This window comes from Lontra canadensis, unplaced genomic scaffold (genome assembly GCF_010015895.1).
Source record: "Lontra canadensis isolate GAN:19392208 unplaced genomic scaffold, GSC_riverotter_1.0 scaffold12, whole genome shotgun sequence".
In the NCBI taxonomy this organism is placed as follows: Eukaryota; Metazoa; Chordata; class Mammalia; order Carnivora; family Mustelidae; genus Lontra; species Lontra canadensis.
The window spans coordinates 16359979-16379384 of NW_022631006.1; the positions used below are offsets into that span (position 1 = coordinate 16359979).

Below are 19406 nucleotides of genomic sequence, written 5' to 3' on the forward strand. Positions count from 1 at the left end.
TTTTTTAAATGATTTTGTTAAGGTATTTTGGAAATTCTCAGTGGTTAAAGCCTCTAGCTTCAAGAGCTAACCACCATTGCCACAGTGGATCATACAGTTCCAGTTAAAACCACAAAAAAATGGAAATAATTGGAAGGGGAGGTGAACCATGAGAGACTATGGACTCTGAAAAACAACTGAGGGTTTTGAAGGGGCGGGGGGTGGGAGGTTGGGGGATCCAGGTGGTGGGTATTGGAGAGGGCACGGATTGCATGGAGCGCTGGGTGTGGTGCAAAAATAATGAATACTGTTATGCTGAAAAAATAAATTAAAAAAAAAGAAATCAGGTTTTTGAAATATTTAAGATAACCCTAAGATTGTTAGTACTGCCTTTAAATGTGAAAATGGTGCACAAACGTTCATCAGAAACTAGCAAAATATAGTCAGAGCATCATTACAGAGTGAGGCTCAGCAGTCTTAGTTTGTCTACCCTGATCTGTGAGTGGTTGAGACTCCAGCCGCAGGAGTGGTTCGGCGGGCTCTGCGTCTGGCAGCTTCGTAACCTGCCATCTCTGAATCCCAGCAGGAATGGGATTTTTCTTGAATCTGAACTAGAAGACTTTGAACTCTTGCTGCTAAGACTGACCCGCATTGGGGGTGTGATGCAAGACGCTGTCCCCGTTCCGAACTACAGAGCCCAAGAAGGCTGGGATTTCCATTCTCACTTCATTCTCTATTGTTTGGAACACGGTCTGCAGTATCTTCTCTATGTGTATCTGGACTGTTACAAGTGAGTACTGAGAACTGACTCGTCTTTGAGCAGGTCTTCACGTTTCCTCTTTCCGTACTACTTCTGAATGTGCCTTTTAGGAAAAGACTATACATTCACTTGAAGAATGCTGGTGTTTTGCTGTAGATCCCCCCCCTTGCCCTGGCCAGCTGCAGCTCTTGGTACCTTAGTTCAATGCTGTGTTCAGTTAAATGCTTATCATGTGGTTTTTGGTGATGTTAATCCTCTATCATCTCTGTTAACCTTTTAAATAACTAGAGAGAATAAATGGAAAGAAATGCTATAGAAGTTTAAGAGAGGAAAATTCTGAACGTTAACTTGGAGTTCTTTGATACCTTCATTCTCAGACAAATGAATATTAAACAACTTTGAGTACATAACCACTACAAGATGTGTTAGATATGCTCTACAGTTTATATTTAGATAGATGAATATACATCAGTACATACCTGCCAAGATCAACCTGCAGAAGTCATCTGTGGCCCCTGTGAATTACTGTTGGGCTAGTAGTACAAATTGTAGTCTCTAATATATGAGTATACGGTGATCTTGGCACTAGGCTAAGTGCTTTATGTGCATTAATTCCTCTAATATTCACAAAAGTCCTATGAGGTGGTTACTCCCATCCCCATTCCACAGGTGAGGGAACTAGTGTTGAGAGAGACTATGTGCCTTCCTTGAGGTGCACAGTTCTAGAAATAGCACAGCCAGATTTAATTCTACTTAGGTTTCATTCCAGAGCCCACACTTAATGTGCTAATGAGAACATTTTTATTTTTATTTTGTGTATTAAAGACTAGGAATTCCAACAAACGATGTTTTTCTGGTTCATACCATTGAGGCTTACTTAGACACAGAAATTTTTTTCTCCAAAGCTACTGGCAAGAGAAGATGTAAAAGTCATATATTCAGAGGATGTATTTTGAGACTGAATTCCCCAGTCCTAGCTTCTCTGAAGTGTGTTAAACTTCTCAAGAACCTCTGAAGTTTGAAAATGCTAAAGAGTTTTTGATGTTTATAAACAAAATACAATGGGGGGGGGGGCGCCTGGGTGGCTCAGTCAGTTAAGCGTCTGCTTTTGCCTCAGGTCATGATCTCAGGGTCCTGGCATCCAGCCCCAAATCAGGCTCTCTGCTCAGTGAGGAGTCCGCTTCTCACTCTGCTGCTCCCTTCACTCATGCCCTCTCTCTCTCTCTCTCTCTCTCTCTCTCAAATAAATTTTAGAAAATACGATAAAATATAAAGTATCTGAAAGGACAAGGTATCTGTTAATCTTACAAGGTTGGTAAAATTTCATCATGCAAGTAAACACATTATAAATAAAATTATCTGCCTCTAAATTTTTCTCTATTTCCAGATCATACATATTTCCATACAACACATACATATTTCCAGATCATACGTATTTCCATACAACACAAGGAGTATATAATGTTGTATTTACTTTTAATTCCAAAGTTCCTTTTTTAATGCTCATTATCGTCTGAGCAAACATGGTTATAATTGCCTTAACCTGTATGTTAACCAGAATTTGTTTTTTTGTTTTATATGCAGACTTAGTCCTTCAAATTGTCCCTTTTTGGAAAAAAAAGAATTACATGAAGCTTACCCTTGGTTTGAATTTTTAGTTCAGTGTCGACAAGTCTCCAGTAATTTAACAGGTATGGTGTACTGTATTATAATACAAAAATTTCTTTGGCTAGGGGCACCTGGGTGGCACCAGTCAGTTAGGCGTCGGACTCTTGTTTTGGCTCAGGGACTAGAGGTTAAGCCCCCCATTAGGCTCTGCGCTCAGCACTGAGCCTGCTTGAGATTCTCACTTCCTCTTCCTCTGCCCCTCTCACTCATGCTCTCTTTCTCTCTTTTAAAATAAATCAATAAATCTTTTTTTTATTTTTAATTTTTTTTTTCTAAATAACAGGTCTTTTGAATGGCATTTAATTTGTGAGGTCTAAATAAATCACTTGGCTGTAGACAAATATCTGACCGTATAACCTAGGCTCAAGTTTTATTTAAGAAGCAGAAGACTGGGGCACCTGGTTGGCTCAGTGGGTTAAAGGCTCTGCCTTCTGCTTGGGTCACGATCTCAGAGTCCTGGGATCGAGTTCTGCATCAGGCTCTCTGCTCGGCGGGGAGCCTGCTTCCCCCTCTCTCTCTGCCTGCCTCTCTGCCTACTTGTGATCTCTGTCTGTCAAATAAATAAATAAAATCTTAAAAAAAAAAAAAAAAGAAGCAGAAGACCAAGAATGTTCCCTTCTCAGCAGCCAAGAAAAGCCCAGAAGGCGTGTGTGTGTGTGTGTGTGTGTGTGTGTGTGTGTGTGTGTGTATTCCCCTCCCCCTCAGCCTCATGCTCTTTTGTCTTTGGACATCTCTCATTTTAACAGTTTATCACAGGCTGAATTCCTGCTTGCTGGTAGACAGACACCCGTTTTTTGTGAAAAAGTGGTCAATCTGCCAGGTGCCCTGAATCCTTTAGTAAGTAACTCCATATGGAAGAAAAAAAAAATCCATGGTGTATGTGGGATTGTTGTGTCTTCCGTAGTAGAGCTCCTGAAGGAGAGTTTTGCTCCAGTTAGAATCAGAAAAACACTGTGACACGCCCGCTTGAGGGATTAGCTGGTATTATTCCAGAGATTCTCTCCAGAAAAGGGGTGGGCAGAGCCACTACACCCACAAGAAATATCTGCCAATCTTTCTACAGAATTCCTGGTTTTTTCCCCAGGAAAAGAATTTTTTCATAATGTGGATTGGGTTATTTTGGTGTTTTTTTTTTTAATGCTGATTATAAAATAACACATGTTCATTGTAAAGAAAAGTTGGAAGCCATGAACAACTATCTAGAAGATAAAACTCCACAGGCAGCTAGCCAAGGTAGATTAATCATCCACAGGCAACTCCTGATATATTTTAATGTATTTTGTTCTGGGTATTTTTCTCTATACTTTTTTTTAGCCTGGTCTACATTATATTTCATTCATTCAACAAGTATTTGTTAAGCTCCCACATTGTGACAGTCTCTAAGTACTGGGGATACTCTATGTATTTATATATTGCTTTTTTCATATAGTAATTACAAGAATTTTCCTGTGTTCTTAGAGACTATTTTATGTCTGCATAATATTTCATCATATGGATGTACTGTTAACTAATGTTCTCTCATTTGACACTGAGGCTATTCTGTTTTTTTCTAACATGAAAAATAGTCTTATATATATTTAAACAAAGAACTTTTGTCTTTGTTTCAGATTATTTCCTTAGTACGGAGAGATTCCTGGGTACAAAATTACTGGATCAAAGGTTATACACATTTTGAAGGTTCTTGCTATAAGGCCAGATTGCTTTCCAGGAGAATTAGAGCATTTTAAGTCCCAGCTTCTTCTTCTTCTTTTTTTTTTTTTTTTTTTTTTTTAAGAGTTTATGTATTTATTTGACAGAGATCACAAGTAGGCAGAGAGGCAGGTAGAGAGAGGGGAAGGGAAGCAGGCTCCCCGCTGAGCAGAGAGCCCGACATGGGGCTCGATCCCAGGACCCTGAGATCATGACCCGAGCTGAAGGCAGAGGCTTTAACCCACTGAGCCACGCAGGCACCCCTAAGTCCCAGCTTCTATGTGCCCTGACCAGCTGTGTCCTCGAGGATGTTAATTTTTAAAAAATCATTGCAATAAGGAATATACAGCATCTAAATATTATTTTATTTTGCATTTCTCTGTTGCTGATGAACTACATATTTTTATGTGTCATACATTTATATTTCCTCCTTTGTAAATGGTTATTTGTCTACTTTTCTGTTAGAGTCAGGATTTGGGGCATTGATATTTATGAGCTCTTTGCTGAAAAGTTAATCCTTAGGCTCTCATTTGCTGTTAATTTGTTGTTAAAATTTACCCCCTAGTTCATTACTACCTGTCAGTTTTCTTCTGTCTGTTTCAACACTTGTCTCAATTGTCTGAATAGAAGTTTTTATGTCAACAAGCCTCCCCCCACCCCCGTGATGTTTTCCTGTTGCTTTTCATTTTAGAAAGTCCTTCTTAGATAGAGTTAAACATCTTTTTCCTCAGAACTCTGTAATTCTTTCTCTTAAGGAGAAAAACCTACTCTCTTGTTTTTCAGATCCCAAACTGATCTTCCATGCTAGCCTTGCAAATGCTCAGATACTGATTCCCAGCAACCAGGCCAGTGTAAGCAGTATGCTATTGGAAGGACATACTCTCCTGGCCCTTGCTACCACAATGTATGCCCCTGGGGGTGTCAGCCAGGTATGGATAGCACTTTTACCAATTATGGTAAAATAAGACTGATTTTAAATTTAGTGGAAATATCTATGGCTCTTTTAGACTCCTTTGATATTCAAATACAACCACTTACATAAATATTTCATTTTATTAAAGAGCATAAAACAAGAATGAGTTTTAAAATTTTGCATTATATTCTCTTAAGTTGGAAGGGAACTAATCTGCTATCTAGAGATTTTTTTTTCCTTTGTTTTATAAACTTCAGGTTTGTTTTCAGGATAGAATCGGGATCTGATTGCTCCTGGGAGTAACTGTACTTTAGATGTGTGGGCTTGGGAATTATTCTGTACTATTTGTACTCTTAGACAAAAAGGAAATCACATTTTTTAGCTATCCATATGAATTCTTCTGAGGGACCCAGTGGAAACTTGCCCATCTCTGCTTTTTTGAAAGTACACAGAACACCTCATTACAGGGAACTGAAGAATGCAGTTTAATATCTAATCTCTAAAAGCTTCTTACTGATAATAGCTTAATATAATACCACCTCTTCCAGATTATTGCAGTATATTTTAATTCATGTGGTTATCTCTACCTCTCTTTTTAATCACTTAGAAGAAATTAGTCATAGAATAACTTGAGAGCTGACGGAGAAGGACCTAGGTAGGAGTCATCTAGTCTAGTAGTTTTTTTCCTTTAAGAACATTTACTTGCTATTTAAATATTTTAGTAACAGAGGCTTTTTTCAAACAATATTTTCACATATAGTTTGAAAACCACTATCTAGTTGAACTTCCTAATTTTATAGATGAGGAAACTGAGGCCTGCTGTTAAATATCTGGCCCAAGGTCACCAGCTAGTTTTTCTTAGAAACTGAACTAAAACTATTGGCTTCTAACTTCTTGACCAATGTCTTTTTCACTACCATGTAGTTTTTCAAGCTAATCTTGTTTCACTCTTGTGAAGAAAAGACAAATTTGGAGAAGAGAAGAACTTTACACTGTATCATGTGATCTGTCTTTCTATTTAGGTTGTTCAGAATGATGAAAATGAGACCTGTTTGAAGAAAGTAGATCCCCAGTTACTGAAGATGGCATTAACTCCTTACCCCAAGCTAAAAACTGCTCTCTTCCCACAGTATACCGCCTCTAATGTTCTGCCACCTGATATTACACTTTACCACCTTATTCAGGTACAGTATTTAGGAATATCAGTCAGGATTCAGCTAGGAAAACCGAAACCCACTCTGGGTCTCTCACGTGGAGGACATTGAACATAGATAGTTACTTACACAGTCATAGCAGGATGGGGAATCCAAGCATATGCGATGGTGAGACAAGTCAAAAACTGACAGGGAGGCCGCCAACACCCCTAAAGCTGCAAGAACGGTGCAAGAAAATAGTATCATCAGAACCCAGAAGCTGGACCTGGCTCTCTCTGAGAACTAAACTCACAGTCAGGCTGCCTAATGGGAGCTGGAAACAAACATACAGGGTGGGCCTGGAACCTGGAGAAGATAGCCCCGAAAACAAAGGAGGAGGAAAATACTCTGGTTTCTCCCCTCTTCCCACCTTTAATCTCCCAGGTTGTCTCTCTTGGCTGAACCTGTCTGGTAGCCAAAGGGCAGATGAGCTTGGGAAACGCAGTTCTCTGCAGAAGGAGAGAAAGGCGGGAATGGATCTGAGAGCAGACGGACAGTTGGCCAGCATGCCTGTCTGCCACTTCCTTCTACTACTGATAAATTCTCTCTCTCTTCTCAGTGAATAGGGCTATTTGTTTATTTAAATCAGTACTTCTTAGCCTCCTTTAGGACAGAGATCTCTTTAAGAATGTAAGCGAGTTAGGAGTTTCTTCCCAGAAAAATAGCACATATGTGTATAATTTTGCTTCTACTTCAGAGGAGTTCAGATTCCCTGAAACTTATTCAGATCCTCCATGATGAACACATTCTTGTGTTCATTTCTTACTTCAGAGGGCTTTTGCTTCTTTCCTCTGGGTGCACATATTCCCACAGTATCCTTAATTCAACATAAGTTCTATAATCTATAAAGGTACAAAATCTCTGTAATGTGAGCAGTCCTTAATTTATAGAGTAGTCCTACTCAAAAATGTCCCTGGTTGGCTGCCAGTCCATGAACTGCTTGTTGCTGGTATGTGAGGACATTAGGATCTTGTGCTATTCTATAAATCTGTGTCATTAAGTACACTTTTCAGTTAAGCAGACTTTGTGTGTGTGTGTGTGTGTGTGTGTGTGAGATGTAGCAAGACACTCTGGAGGCAGGAAGCATTTAAATTTATTGCAAGCTTCTCAAGGGCAAAAATGAACTATTGGGATTTTATCAAGATCAAAAGCTTTTACACAGCAAAGGAAACGGTTAACAAAACCAAAAGACAACTGACAGAATGGGAGAAGATATTTGCAAACAACATATCAGATAAAGGGCTAGTGCCCAAAATCTATAAAGAAATTAGCAAACTCAACACCCAAAGAACAAATAATCCAATCAAGAAATGGGCAGAAGACATGAACAGACATTTCTGCAGAGAACATCCAGATGGCCAACAGACACGTGAAAAAATGCTCCACATCACTCGGCATCAGGGAAATACAAATCAAAATCACAATGAGATATCATAACCTCACACCAGTCAGAATGGCTAAAATTAACAAGTCAGGAAATGACAGATGCTGGCGAGGATGTTGGTGGGAATGCAAGCTGGTGCAACCACTCTGGAAAACAGCATGGAGGTTCCTCAAAATGTTGAAAATAGAACTACCCTATGACCCAGCAATTGCACTACTGGGTATCTACCCTAAAGATACAAACGTAGTGATCCGAAGGGGCACGTGCACCCAAATGTTTATAGCAGCAATGTCTACAATAGCCAAACTATGGAAAGAACCTAGATGTCCATCAACAGATGAATGGATAAAGAAGATGTGGTATATATACACAATAGAATACTATGCAGCCATCAAAAGAAATGAAATCTTGCCATTTGCGACGATGTGGATGGAACTAGAGGGTATCATGCTTAGCGAAATAAGTCAATCGGAGAAAGACAACTATCATATGATCTCCCTGATATGAGGAAGTGGAGATGCAACATGGGGGGTTAAGGTGGTAGGAGAAGAATAAATGAAACAAGATGGGATTGGGAGGGAGACAAACCATAAGTGACTCTTAATCTCACAAAACAAACTGAGAGTTGCTGGGGGGAGGGGGCTTGGGAGAAGGGGGTGGGGTTATGGACATTGGGGATGGTATGTGCTATGGTGAGTGCTGTGAAGTGTGTAAACCTGGAGATTCACAGACCTGTACCCCTGGGGATAAAAATATATGTTTATAAAAAAAAAATTTATTGCAAGCTTCTTATCTCATTGCAGACCAGTAGCACCACTATAAACTAGATATGACTGGATTATATAAAAACATATAAAACAGTTCCACTACCTAAAGTGGATTCAATCAGCCTAAAACATAAGTGGTTTTAGGTTCTTTGTTCTGTTTTCAAGTTGACCAATGCAGTTTTAGTTCTGTTACATTACGAAAAGTCATCCTTCCTAGATCATAAATTCTCCCATAATTTTACATCAAAGCTGCTCCTTTCGTTAGCCGCCCAAATCATGACTTAAAGGTTTTTATTTTCTCCTTTATCTTTCCTACTATCTGCTTATCGTCTCTGCTACATCTTTGGCCTAGACAAATTTCAAACAGCCACGGCTCCCTGCTCCCAAACCTTTTCTGGCTTGCTTAACCTTAGCCCACTCTTTTTCTTAGTTGTTGGTGGTGATTTGTTCATCACATTCCTCTAATCTTTGATCTGCTTGTCTCCCTGTTTCCTTTCCAGACCACCCTTAGCTCACCTTGTCCTGTTTACATGGTAACATTATCTAGCCTCTTATTTCTCTTGGGTTTGGATTCCAAAAGCATTTCAGAATTCCATTTTACATTATCATCGACGCTGCTTCAACCAAGAGAGTACACTTTCCAGACATAGTTTGAAATGAGAAGTCTTTAAAAGGAACATAGCTGGTTCTGTTTTTATTAAAAATAGGAAAGTGTCTTATGCACTCAGGGTTTTTTTTTGTTTGTTTTGTTTTGTTTTAAGCTGCATTCAAAGAATTTATGTCCAGAAAGATGAAGTTGGAGAAGGGAAGCAGATTACTTGTGAAGTCTTTTCTTATAATTTTATTTACTTACTTTAGAGTCAATTAACTTTTAACTCTGACTTTTCTGCTTTTTCAGTCACTGTTGCCCTTTGACCCTAGCAGATTGTTTGGCTGGCAGTGTGCCAACACGCTGGCTATAGGAGGTAAGTCATTCTAGGTACCTAGGGCTTTAGAAGTAAATATTTCAGCAGTGTTGACCATAGAAGTTAATTTTTGTAAAACCAATCCAGGTTTGTTTGTTTTTTTTTTTTTTTTTACTGCTTTCCATTTCAAAAATGAAGGTGCATTCCAATGAAAAACATTTTCTAGGAGACTGAATTGAAAACGTGAGTTAAAAGTAGTGTGTCACTAACACTGTTCTTGCTGGGAAACGTAAGATGTACCTGTCTGCTTAAATTTCTCGCTTTTCCCAAATCCCTGTTGGTTTGCAGTATAAATAAAGGTTAAGAGCAGAGGTGTAGGCATTAGACAAATCCTGGCTCGACCATCTAATAGCTGTATGACGTTGGGTAAGTGGTTTAACCTGTCTTCAATTTCCTGTAAAATGAGGTTAAGAATAGTGCCCACCTCACATGTTACCTGAGAATGAAAGGAGACAAGGCATTTAAAAAGCTCTCGAGTTCCTGGTGCACGGTGAGCCCCAGATGCGTACACACTGCTGTTCTCTTTAGGCCATAAGCATTTCTCTGATTTTTTTTTTTTATGCCAGTCTTAAGCTCAACTTTTTCTAAATCTTTTTACTTTTAAATTTGGAGTTAGCCTTTAATATCATGGTGCCTGTGGTGCCTCTGCTGAAATTATTCAGAAGTAGGCTTCAGATGAGCACTTCACATGTCATGGATACCCTGTAAATATTTACTGGCATGCATAAAAATGGATTTTCTAATTTGTGAGTTTTGTAAGTTCAAATCTCAATAGATTTAATTTACCCAGTTCCCAGGGCCCAGTGCAGTGCCAGCCTATAGTGGATGTTCAATAAATATTTGTTGAGGGCTGGATAAAGTAGTACCATGTATTGCATTTTCAAGTGATAATACTCTTTATAATGAATCTCTGTGAAGTTACTACTGGAGTGTAGACTGAATCCCCTGGCCTGTTTTAACACTTTTCCAGCTCTAACACTTAGCCAGAGTCCTGACCCCTTTCTGGGAAATGAGCACTGTACCAGGTACAGTTGGGGAACAGAGAGGAAGTTGAAGATGTATTCCCTGCCTGGTATTTAGAAGTTTAAAACATATTTGAGGAAATAAGGAACAAAGTAAATGAAACAATTATGAAAACATAATGTGCATTTATAAAATTGGAGAATTGTCTTTAATTAGAATATGTAGTTATTTTTTCATATGGTCTTACCATTGAAAAGAGATGTAGGGTGACTGCAAAGTGACTTGGCTTCTCTGACAGGCTGGAGAAAAATTTCCTTTTGGGTAGAATTTTCTCTTATATATGCTTTCCATACTAGCCTCCAACTGCTTAAAAATCGGAGTCTTATTTGAGTTAAAAACTCACATTAGCTCATTTGGAGCCAGGCAATCCTATATACTTTTCATGTACTCAGCAAATATTTAATGAATGAACTAACAGTTTTATATGTAATAACAAGTTACCAGAGTCACTGTGATCTTACAAAGAATATAGTCATGTGACAATTTTTTAATCTCAAAGGGGGTGTACTTTTAAGTAATAGCAGGAAGTTTTAAGTTGACAGACACCTCAACTCTTCAAGTTTTTTTTGTTTTGTTTTGTTTTGTTTTTTTTAAGAGCCAAGTCACAATGTAAAAAGTCCTTGGAGTGCCACAGGAAGATAAAACTTTTTTCAGAAATAAGCTTTGAACTTTGAAAATAAAAGCAGATGCACTATTTTCCAGAACTTGTTCCTTAACAGTTCAAAATGTTACTTCACTTTTTTTTATAGGTAGTGAGTGATTAAGAGGCAATTAAAGATTAGGGGTTGGCAGGAGGAGTTCTTTCATACTAACTGATCACATCCAGAATATCTTCTAACGTCAGATTTCTCTAAAGAGAGGAAAAAATGTTTTCTCTGCCATTTTCAAGGGCACAGAGGAACTTTAAACTGAGCTACTCTGCTGGCTTGAGAAAGGTGGTATTATGTAGGTAATAAGGTGCTCTGAATACAACATCAGAAAGTATAGCTAATGATAACAAAAGGAAATTGAGGAGGACATTAATAGGGAGAAAAGGATGTTCTTATACTGTGTATCAGAGAAAGGTAGAGGGAGTTGGCCTTGGTGTATAGAGGACTCATAAAAATATGGAGAAGGGATTTCATTGTGTAATGAGCTCCATGAATAAATTAAAAAGCTCCTTTTGCAGATCCTTAGCAGAGATGTTATAGCTAAAGGATGATTGCCATTGTGACTTAAAGGATCATCAAATACAGAATTAAGACATATAAAATAACAAGTTGAATGAGGAAAAAGCATAATTTATAAGTTTTTATGCAGCTTCTTGGCTCAGTCAGTTAAGCATCTGACTCTTGATTTCAGCTCAGGTCGTGATCTCAGGGTTGTGGGCTTGAGCCCTGTGTTGGGCTCCCCACTCAGTGAGGATTCTTTTTTTTTTTTTTTTTTTTTTTAAAAGATTTATTTATTTATTTGACAGAGAGAGAGATCACAACTAGACAGAGAGGCAGGCAGAGAGAGAGAGGGAAGCAGGCTCCCCGCTGAGCAGAGAGCCCAACGCGGGACTCGATCCCAGGAACCTGAGATCATGACCCGAGCCGAAGGCAGCGGCCCAACCCACTGAGCCACCCAGGCGACCCCTCTCAGTGAGGATTCTGCTTGAGATTCTCTCTCCCTCTCCCTCTGCCCTTCCCTCCACACATTATGCTCTCTCTCTCTCTGAAATAAATTTTTAAAATCAGATGGGCTACTTCTACATATTAAAGTGAACTATTATATTTTGGTGGTTCAGAGTAATGCACAGTGGTACAAAATGACTATAGCAACCATTTTTTTTTTTCCTTTAGATTTGTTTATTTATTAGAGAATGCATGTGCAAGCCGGGGGAGGAGCAGAGGGCGAGGAAGAGAATGAATCTCAGCCAGACTCCCTGCTGAGCATGGAGTCCAACACGGGGCTTGATCTCATGACTGGAGATCATGACCTGAGCCAAAATCAAGAGTCAGACACTTAACTAGCTGAGCTGCTCAGGTGTCCTGAAACTGGTTTTCCTTCACCATTGCAGAGTTAAATTTTCCATGTGCAGATTTGAAATTAATCATGGTGAGGTGCAGAGTACTAATATTGCTTCACTTTTCCCCTAGATGCAGTGAGTCATCTCCCACATTTTTCTAGCCCTGACCTGGTTAATAAATATGCTATAGTGGAACGTCTGAATTTTGCATATTATTTACAACACGGACGACCATCATTTGCATTTGGTACTTTTCTGGTCCAGGAATTAACCAAGAGCAAGACTCCCAAGCAGCTGTGAGTATTTAAAACCTAATTTGTACTCTAAATAAAAGACATATCTGGGGCGCCTGAGTGGCTCAGTCAGTTAAGTGTCTGCCTTCAGCTCAGGTCATGATCCCAGGGTCCTGGAATCAAGCCCCATGTCAGGTTCCTTGCTGGTCAGGGAGCCTGCTTCTCCCTCTCCTCCCTGCTCGTCCTTTCTCTCACTATCTCTGTCTGTCGCTCTTATATAAATAATAAATAAAATTTTTTAAAAAGGTAATATTTAAAGATACTATTTGTATCTTTTATAATTCTGTTAAAAAAAAATAGACCCAGGAACTTGCCAAATATTAGCAATTACTCTTAAGAGGGAATTATATAACAAGATGTGAATTCTGTATTTAAGATCTTTATTTTTTATAATTCACTTTTATAAAGCACAGAATTGGGAGGAGTATTAGATATAGTCAGCTAAATATAGATTTACTTTATTTACTGGCTTGTTTCATAGTTAACAAAGTCATGCACGTTAGTGATAAAATATTCAAGTAATTCAGAAGGGTGAAAAAAATGAAAGATAAAAAGTCCCTGAGTCTCCTATCTTCATTCTGCGTAGTAAATAATCATGGTTAATTTCTTAGGCATCTTTCCTTGAAATATGTCTATGCATATTAAATTACATATGTGCTGTCAAACTTTAATTTGCTTGGTGGTTTGCATATATACTCATAATTGATAGGATCACAAGTTGGCAGTCTTTCTGTAATTCTGTTCCGTGTTCCCTGGATGAAGTGGGAAGCAAGAATAATTTGGCTTATGAGTGGGTGTTTTATGAGGTTAAATATAAGACAATGGTGGGGGCTATGGAGACAACTAAAAACTACCAGGAACCGGGGCACCTGGGTGGCTCAGTAGGTTAAGCCTCTGCCTTCAGTTCAGGTCATGATCTCAGGGTCCTGGGATCGAGCCCCACATCACACTCTCTGCGCAGCAGGGAGCCTGCTTCCCCCTCTCTCTCTCCCTGCCTTTCTCCCTACTTGTGATCTCTCTCTCAGTCAAATAAATGAATAAAATCTTAAAAAACAAACAAACAAAAAACTACCAGGAACCTAAATGGATATGTGCAGGGGCCCAAAACGGGAGCGGGGAGGAAACTAAAAACATGGGTGTCTGACACTCCATGTATCACTGTGTAATTCCATCTGCTTTTCCTGATGAGAAACAGTTCTCTGATGTTATTTTAATTCCTGTCTTTTTCAGGATTCAGCAAGTAGGTAATGAAGCCTATGTTTTAGGGCTCTCCTCCTTCTACATACCTTCAGTAGGAGCTGCCTGTGTTTGTTTCTTAGAACTGCTTGGCCTCGACAGTCTCAAGCTCAGAGTTGATATGAAAGTGGCCAATATAATTCTGAGCTGCAAGTGTAGAAACGAAGATGCTCGGTCCAGCTATATCAGAGAGTCTCTAGGTACAGTGCCTTTTCCATCTGGGGTTTGTTTCGTTTAGAGGACAAGGGATGAATAGGTCTAAAGCATCAGATTGTGAGTGGTTGGGGAGGAAGTAATATCTTCCTGTTTCCTCCTTTCTCTGCAGAATGTTTGCATCTTTATCTCACTTTCTTAGACCCTTTAATGAGGTTCTAAAATGGCCCTGGGCCACACTTTTGAAACAGAAGAGTTCCTGATCCTTTCTCTTGACTATTTTTTATTGTTCGTATTTCTTACAGCTGAAAAACTATCTAAACTGGCTGTGGGTGAAAAGGCCATCATAGAGGAATTGCTTATTCTCTTAGAAGAAGGTATATGGAACAGCATCCAGCAGCAGGAAATAAAGAGGTTTGTTGAATTGCAGCCTCATTCTCTTTTCCAACAAGCTTTGTTCTTCCAAACTGTATTTGCGTAGTCTTTCTTCCAGCAACTCCGGTGTTTTCACCAATCCCTTCAGGGCTTCTTACTCAGCCAGCATATAGCAGACACTTGATAAACAGACAGTTGAGTTTTAAATGCTTCTTGCCATCAGTAAAAGGAGGGTGCAGATAATTATTCACTTTTTAGAAAGAGAGTTTCCAAGAGATGGAGAAGATCTCTGTCTCCTTCACTGCCCAGCTGGTCAGAGAAGTCTTTTAAGTGTTACATGTTGAAATCATTTAGAAGACGTGGGATGGGGGCACCTGTGCGGCTCTGTCGGTTAAGCCTCCAACTCTTGCTTTTGGCCTGGATCATGATCTCAGGGTCGTGAGATTGAACCCTGAATTGGGCTCTGTGCTGGGAATGGAGCCTGCTTAAGATTCTCTCTCTCTACCCCTCCCTTGCTCTCTCTATAAAAAAGAAAAAAGAGAGAGAGAAGATGGGGGATGGATCTCACAAATTTGATTCTAAGTGAGGTCTTTAATTTTCTCTTACTTACATATGTTAGTTGATAATGAAAGTTGAGGTGCCCATCTGTCCAGAAAAACCCCTCTACTTACACATTGATGACATCTTTCATCTGTGCTATGCCACCCACGGTGACCTAGTCACCCCAGACCCTGGGAATGCACCATTTTCTTGTACTGGCTCTTGGTGACTCTGTTCTCAACAGTCTCTGGCTATGAACAGAAACAAGTACTCCCCACTTCCTGAGGAAGCCCAAACACCTGTCAGGGCTCTGATACTCTAAAGTGAATCATGCAAAACAATTAAACACTTGGAATTTCTTGAGTGACTATTTACTCAATTCTCCTAAAGATGGTATATAGCTAATATAACCTCTCCGTGGACAGATACTTAAAGGAATGCATTCTGCCAGTATGCTAAGAAAGGTTTTATGCATTATGGATGCAAGAGCCCTCTTTTTTTCTTTATTTTCCAGAGCAGCCTAACAAACACATGGTATTGTTGAAAGGCTTTCTAGAGAATATACTGCGGTTAAATTTGTTTAATTTTTGCTTATTTTCCATTTAAATGAAAGCTGTATTTTAACAATCTTTTTTTCCTTCTACTGCCCCAACTTCCAATTACAGGTTATCTAGTGAATCTAGCAGCCAGTGGGCATTAGCAGTACAGTTCTGCAGGCTTCACGATGTGAAACTGAGCACATCTTACCTCAGAGAATGTGCCGAAGCAGACGACTGGTTACAGTTCATTATTCATAGCCAGCTCCATAACTATCACCCAGAGGAGGTAAGCCACCGTGTGTTGCCAACTATTCAAGAAGAGAAAATTGGAAGGCTTCTCAGAGGACACAAAGTATTTTTTCCATTGTGTATATCTAGGCTTTTGTTTTATGTGATATTACTGTTTTTACTAAGAGTTCAGTGCGTTGGCATCAGACAGAGGATTAGTCATTCATACTAAAGAGCTGAGGGAAGAGTTTTTGCAACTCCAGATTAAATATGGAAATTCTCCCCAAAGCAGCAAATAACTTTGTAAAATGATACGGTCACTTCCCACGCACATGGTTCAGAGTGAGAAAGGACAATTTTGCCTCTGCTTTTCTTTAACATTTTTCGGCTCCAGATGAAATTGGTCTTTTTAAATATCTAATATGTTTTCTAGGTGAAATCTCTCCTTCAGTATTTTAGTCCTGTCCTTCAAGACCATTTAAGACTGGCTTTTGAGAACTTGACCTCAGTGTCTAACTCCAAAATGGACAGTGATCCAGTCTGCAACAGGGTCCCCCAGGAACTCCAGAGAAACAAAGAAGAGATTACTGATTTATTTGAAGTTCTGCTCCAGTGCTCAGAGGAACCAGACTCCTGGTGCTGGCTCCTCGCTGAAGCAGTGAAACAACGGGCCCCTATCCTTAGTGTCCTGGCCTCCTGTCTCCAGGTAGGGTATGAGAAGCTGAAATTAAGAACCCAGAGAGCAATAGAAAAAGTGGAAAGGGACAGGGAAGACGGATCATCAGAGAGGAAGTGGGGTGATGATGATAGGGAGGCTCCAGTGTGTGTTTTCAAGGTCACTGTCACTTTTGTGCTTTTCCAGCTTAGGCTCCAGGCCATCCATTACACTTCTACCTTAATATTCAGTAACCGAAGTGGTTCGAGCCTTGGTTCCTGGCTGGAAGTCCTAGAGAAAGGACCCTGCCTCCTGAGCAAAGAAGTGGGATATTCTAGACAGTCCCTTGACCATTGCTGTGGAAGGCAGTCTTGTTTTCTTATACTTAGTACTTCCACAACTTCTGGATATACCCATTTGTTCTCTTGATCTTTGGATAGATTACACTCTGCAGAACAGTTTATAGTAGTGCCTTGGTTGTTCATTAGAGTTTATTCCATGTTTGGAAGCTTTTCAAGCTAGGTTAACCAATGTATTGAGGTGACTTGTTCAGAACAGGAAACATCCATCCATGACTGTAGCATTGCTGGGAGCCCCCAGCTCCCTCTGTCAGGTGATCCAGATGCAATTGGGTTTTTTTTTTTTTTGAAAAGTTTTTATCCTGCGGCAGGATGCCAGTACTATTCCTTGTCTCTGTGTTTGGATCGTCACATCTGTGGAGGACACTGTTGCTGCTGAAGCAACAGAACACATTCAGGGCTCAATGGAAGAGCACATATGGGACCTTCAAGACCTCTCAGTCATCTGGAGAACATTACTAACAAGGCAGAAGAGCAAAACTCTCATCAGAGGTTTCCAACTTTTCTTTAAGGTAGTGAGAGTCACTTCATTTTGTTCCTGTGTTTAAAAGGGTTGCTTCAGAATATCCCCATTGGCTTTTTCAATTGTCTTTAATCTGTTGATTTTTTTTTTAGATTTTATTTATAGATTTTATTTATTTATTTATTTGTTAGAGAGAGCGAGGGAGCGAGCACACAGCAGGCAGAATGGCAGGCAGAGGCAAAGAGAGAAGCAGGTTCCCTGCCGAACAAGGAGCCCGATGTTGGACTTGATCCCAGGACCCTGGGATCATGACCTGAGCCGAAAGCAGCGGCTTAACCAACTGAGCCACCCAGGCATCCCTTGATTTTTTTTTTTTTTAATCCAACAACAAATAGTGATAACAGAACTACCATTTCTTTATCAAAGAACTTTATATTATTTGAGGATGTTATGAAGTGGTAGTATCCTCATTTTAGAGTAAAGTACTGTGTTTCTAGTTCAGATGCATACTTTCTCACTGCAAAACTCCTGTCTTCCGACAGAAAAGCTTCTACCAAAGTGATAGAAATGCTACAGGCAGCAGTAGGTTGGCAGCTCAGTGGATCCCATTTTCCGGGAGTATATGTAGAGGTATCCTAGCACCATCTAGTGGAATGTCTCCAGCTCACGTGCTATGGACCACGTATAGAACAGAAAATAGACTGCTGTGTAGGTGTGCCTGGCCTAAATATCTTTTTTCTAAAAGGTAAAAGTAATATAAATTTAACCTCCTTTCTTTTTAACATATGACTTAATTCAATGAAACTGTTATTAGTGGTACTTGTGTTTTTACTTCAACCTTCTCTTACATTGACATTATTCATTGAGAAAACGCTATTGATCAGCTTCACAATTTTGTAATTTCATTCAAACTCTTTCTCAAAGGATTCCCCACTACTGTTGATGATGGAGATGTATGAACTGTGTATGTTTTTCAAGAATTATAAGGAAGCCGAAGCTAAACTTCTGGAGTTCCAAAAGAGCTTTGAAACTGTAAGTTGGAACCCTGCTGCTCTTTGTCACTGACCTGAAATTGGTTAGAGTGGCCTGTTACCTGCTAGTAGTCAGGCTGTGACAGCAGGCAGGCAGCTGGGATGTGGCATAATTGAAACTAACTCATTTGTACTGTTCCAGAGGTGGGGAGGGCGGACAGGAGTTACAGTGGCTTTGCCTAGAGCACCTCAGTTGCCAGACATGACAGAAGTTTCATCTGAAGTGCTGATTCTGATCAGTGTCCTAAACTGCAGCCAGGCTCAGTGGGAAAGGGATTACCAGGACCTGCAGTGGATGCTCAAGAGGAATGTGGTGGTTCCTCCTGGGCCACATTTTGCCATTCTTAAGATAACTCAGTATTGAGTGTGAAGGGTGTTTAATACTTCTTTATTTATGGTGATTGACAATAATGGCTTTTTTCATCAACCATCTTTATGGTCCCACTCCGAAATGATGCTGAACTGTGTGGTCAATTTCAGACCTATTCAGTGCTTATTTCAGGCCTTATTTATCATGTGGAACTAATTAACCCTGTGGAAGAAAAGGGGAAGTTGTAAGGAAGCAAAAGAAATATGCTTTAGTTCTGCTTCGGGTTTTAGCACTTTTGCGTTCTCTACCCTACAAGAGCTCTATGATAAATGAGACAAAACTATATGCTGGTTCTACCCAACAAACATACCACAGTGGAACCCCAGTTTAGGCTTTTGCTCTCAATCAGTAACTGTAATGAAGGTTTAAAAGTTACATTATTTGAAAATATTGAGTCAGTTTTTCAAATATGCCTGAGGTTTCAAAATCACGACAAAGAGGAACGTTAATTTCCTTAGTCTGTCACTTTCCATGGCTGGGGCTCTACCAGATATCTTTTCTTTCTTTTCTTTTGACTTATTTTTTGGAGCAAAATACACATACCATTTACCATCTTAACCGTTAAGTATACAGTCAGTAGTGTTAAATACATTCCTGTTGTTATGCGACCATCACCACCACCCATCCCCCTCACCCTACACATGTTGTCATGTGTAAAAACTCTATACCCATTAAACAACAACTCTCCATTCTCCTTTATTCCAAGCTCCTGGCAACCACAATTCTACTTTTTGTTTTTATAATTTGGCTACTTTAAGTACCTTATATAAGTGGAATTGTACAATATTTTTCTTTTTGTGATTGGTTTATTTCACTTAGCATGATGTTCTCAA

The 19406-nt window shown here is 39.6% G+C and overlaps 1 protein-coding gene across 1 annotated transcript in view; it reads left to right on the forward strand.

Moving 5' to 3' along the window:
- The window catches only part of SPG11 (SPG11 vesicle trafficking associated, spatacsin), an 85926-nt gene that overhangs the window by 35920 nt on the left and 30600 nt on the right, over positions 1–19406 (forward strand). Inside the window, exons 16-27 of the mRNA XM_032856617.1 lie at positions 566–769; positions 2324–2430; positions 4880–5025; positions 6032–6193; positions 9252–9318; positions 12462–12627; positions 13855–14060; positions 14319–14427; positions 15594–15753; positions 16129–16401; positions 17021–17221; positions 18097–18204. Of these exons, the coding sequence (XP_032712508.1) occupies positions 566–769; positions 2324–2430; positions 4880–5025; positions 6032–6193; positions 9252–9318; positions 12462–12627; positions 13855–14060; positions 14319–14427; positions 15594–15753; positions 16129–16401; positions 17021–17221; positions 18097–18204 (1909 nt within the window). The remainder of the gene's footprint in view (positions 1–565; positions 770–2323; positions 2431–4879; positions 5026–6031; positions 6194–9251; positions 9319–12461; positions 12628–13854; positions 14061–14318; positions 14428–15593; positions 15754–16128; positions 16402–17020; positions 17222–18096; positions 18205–19406) is intronic.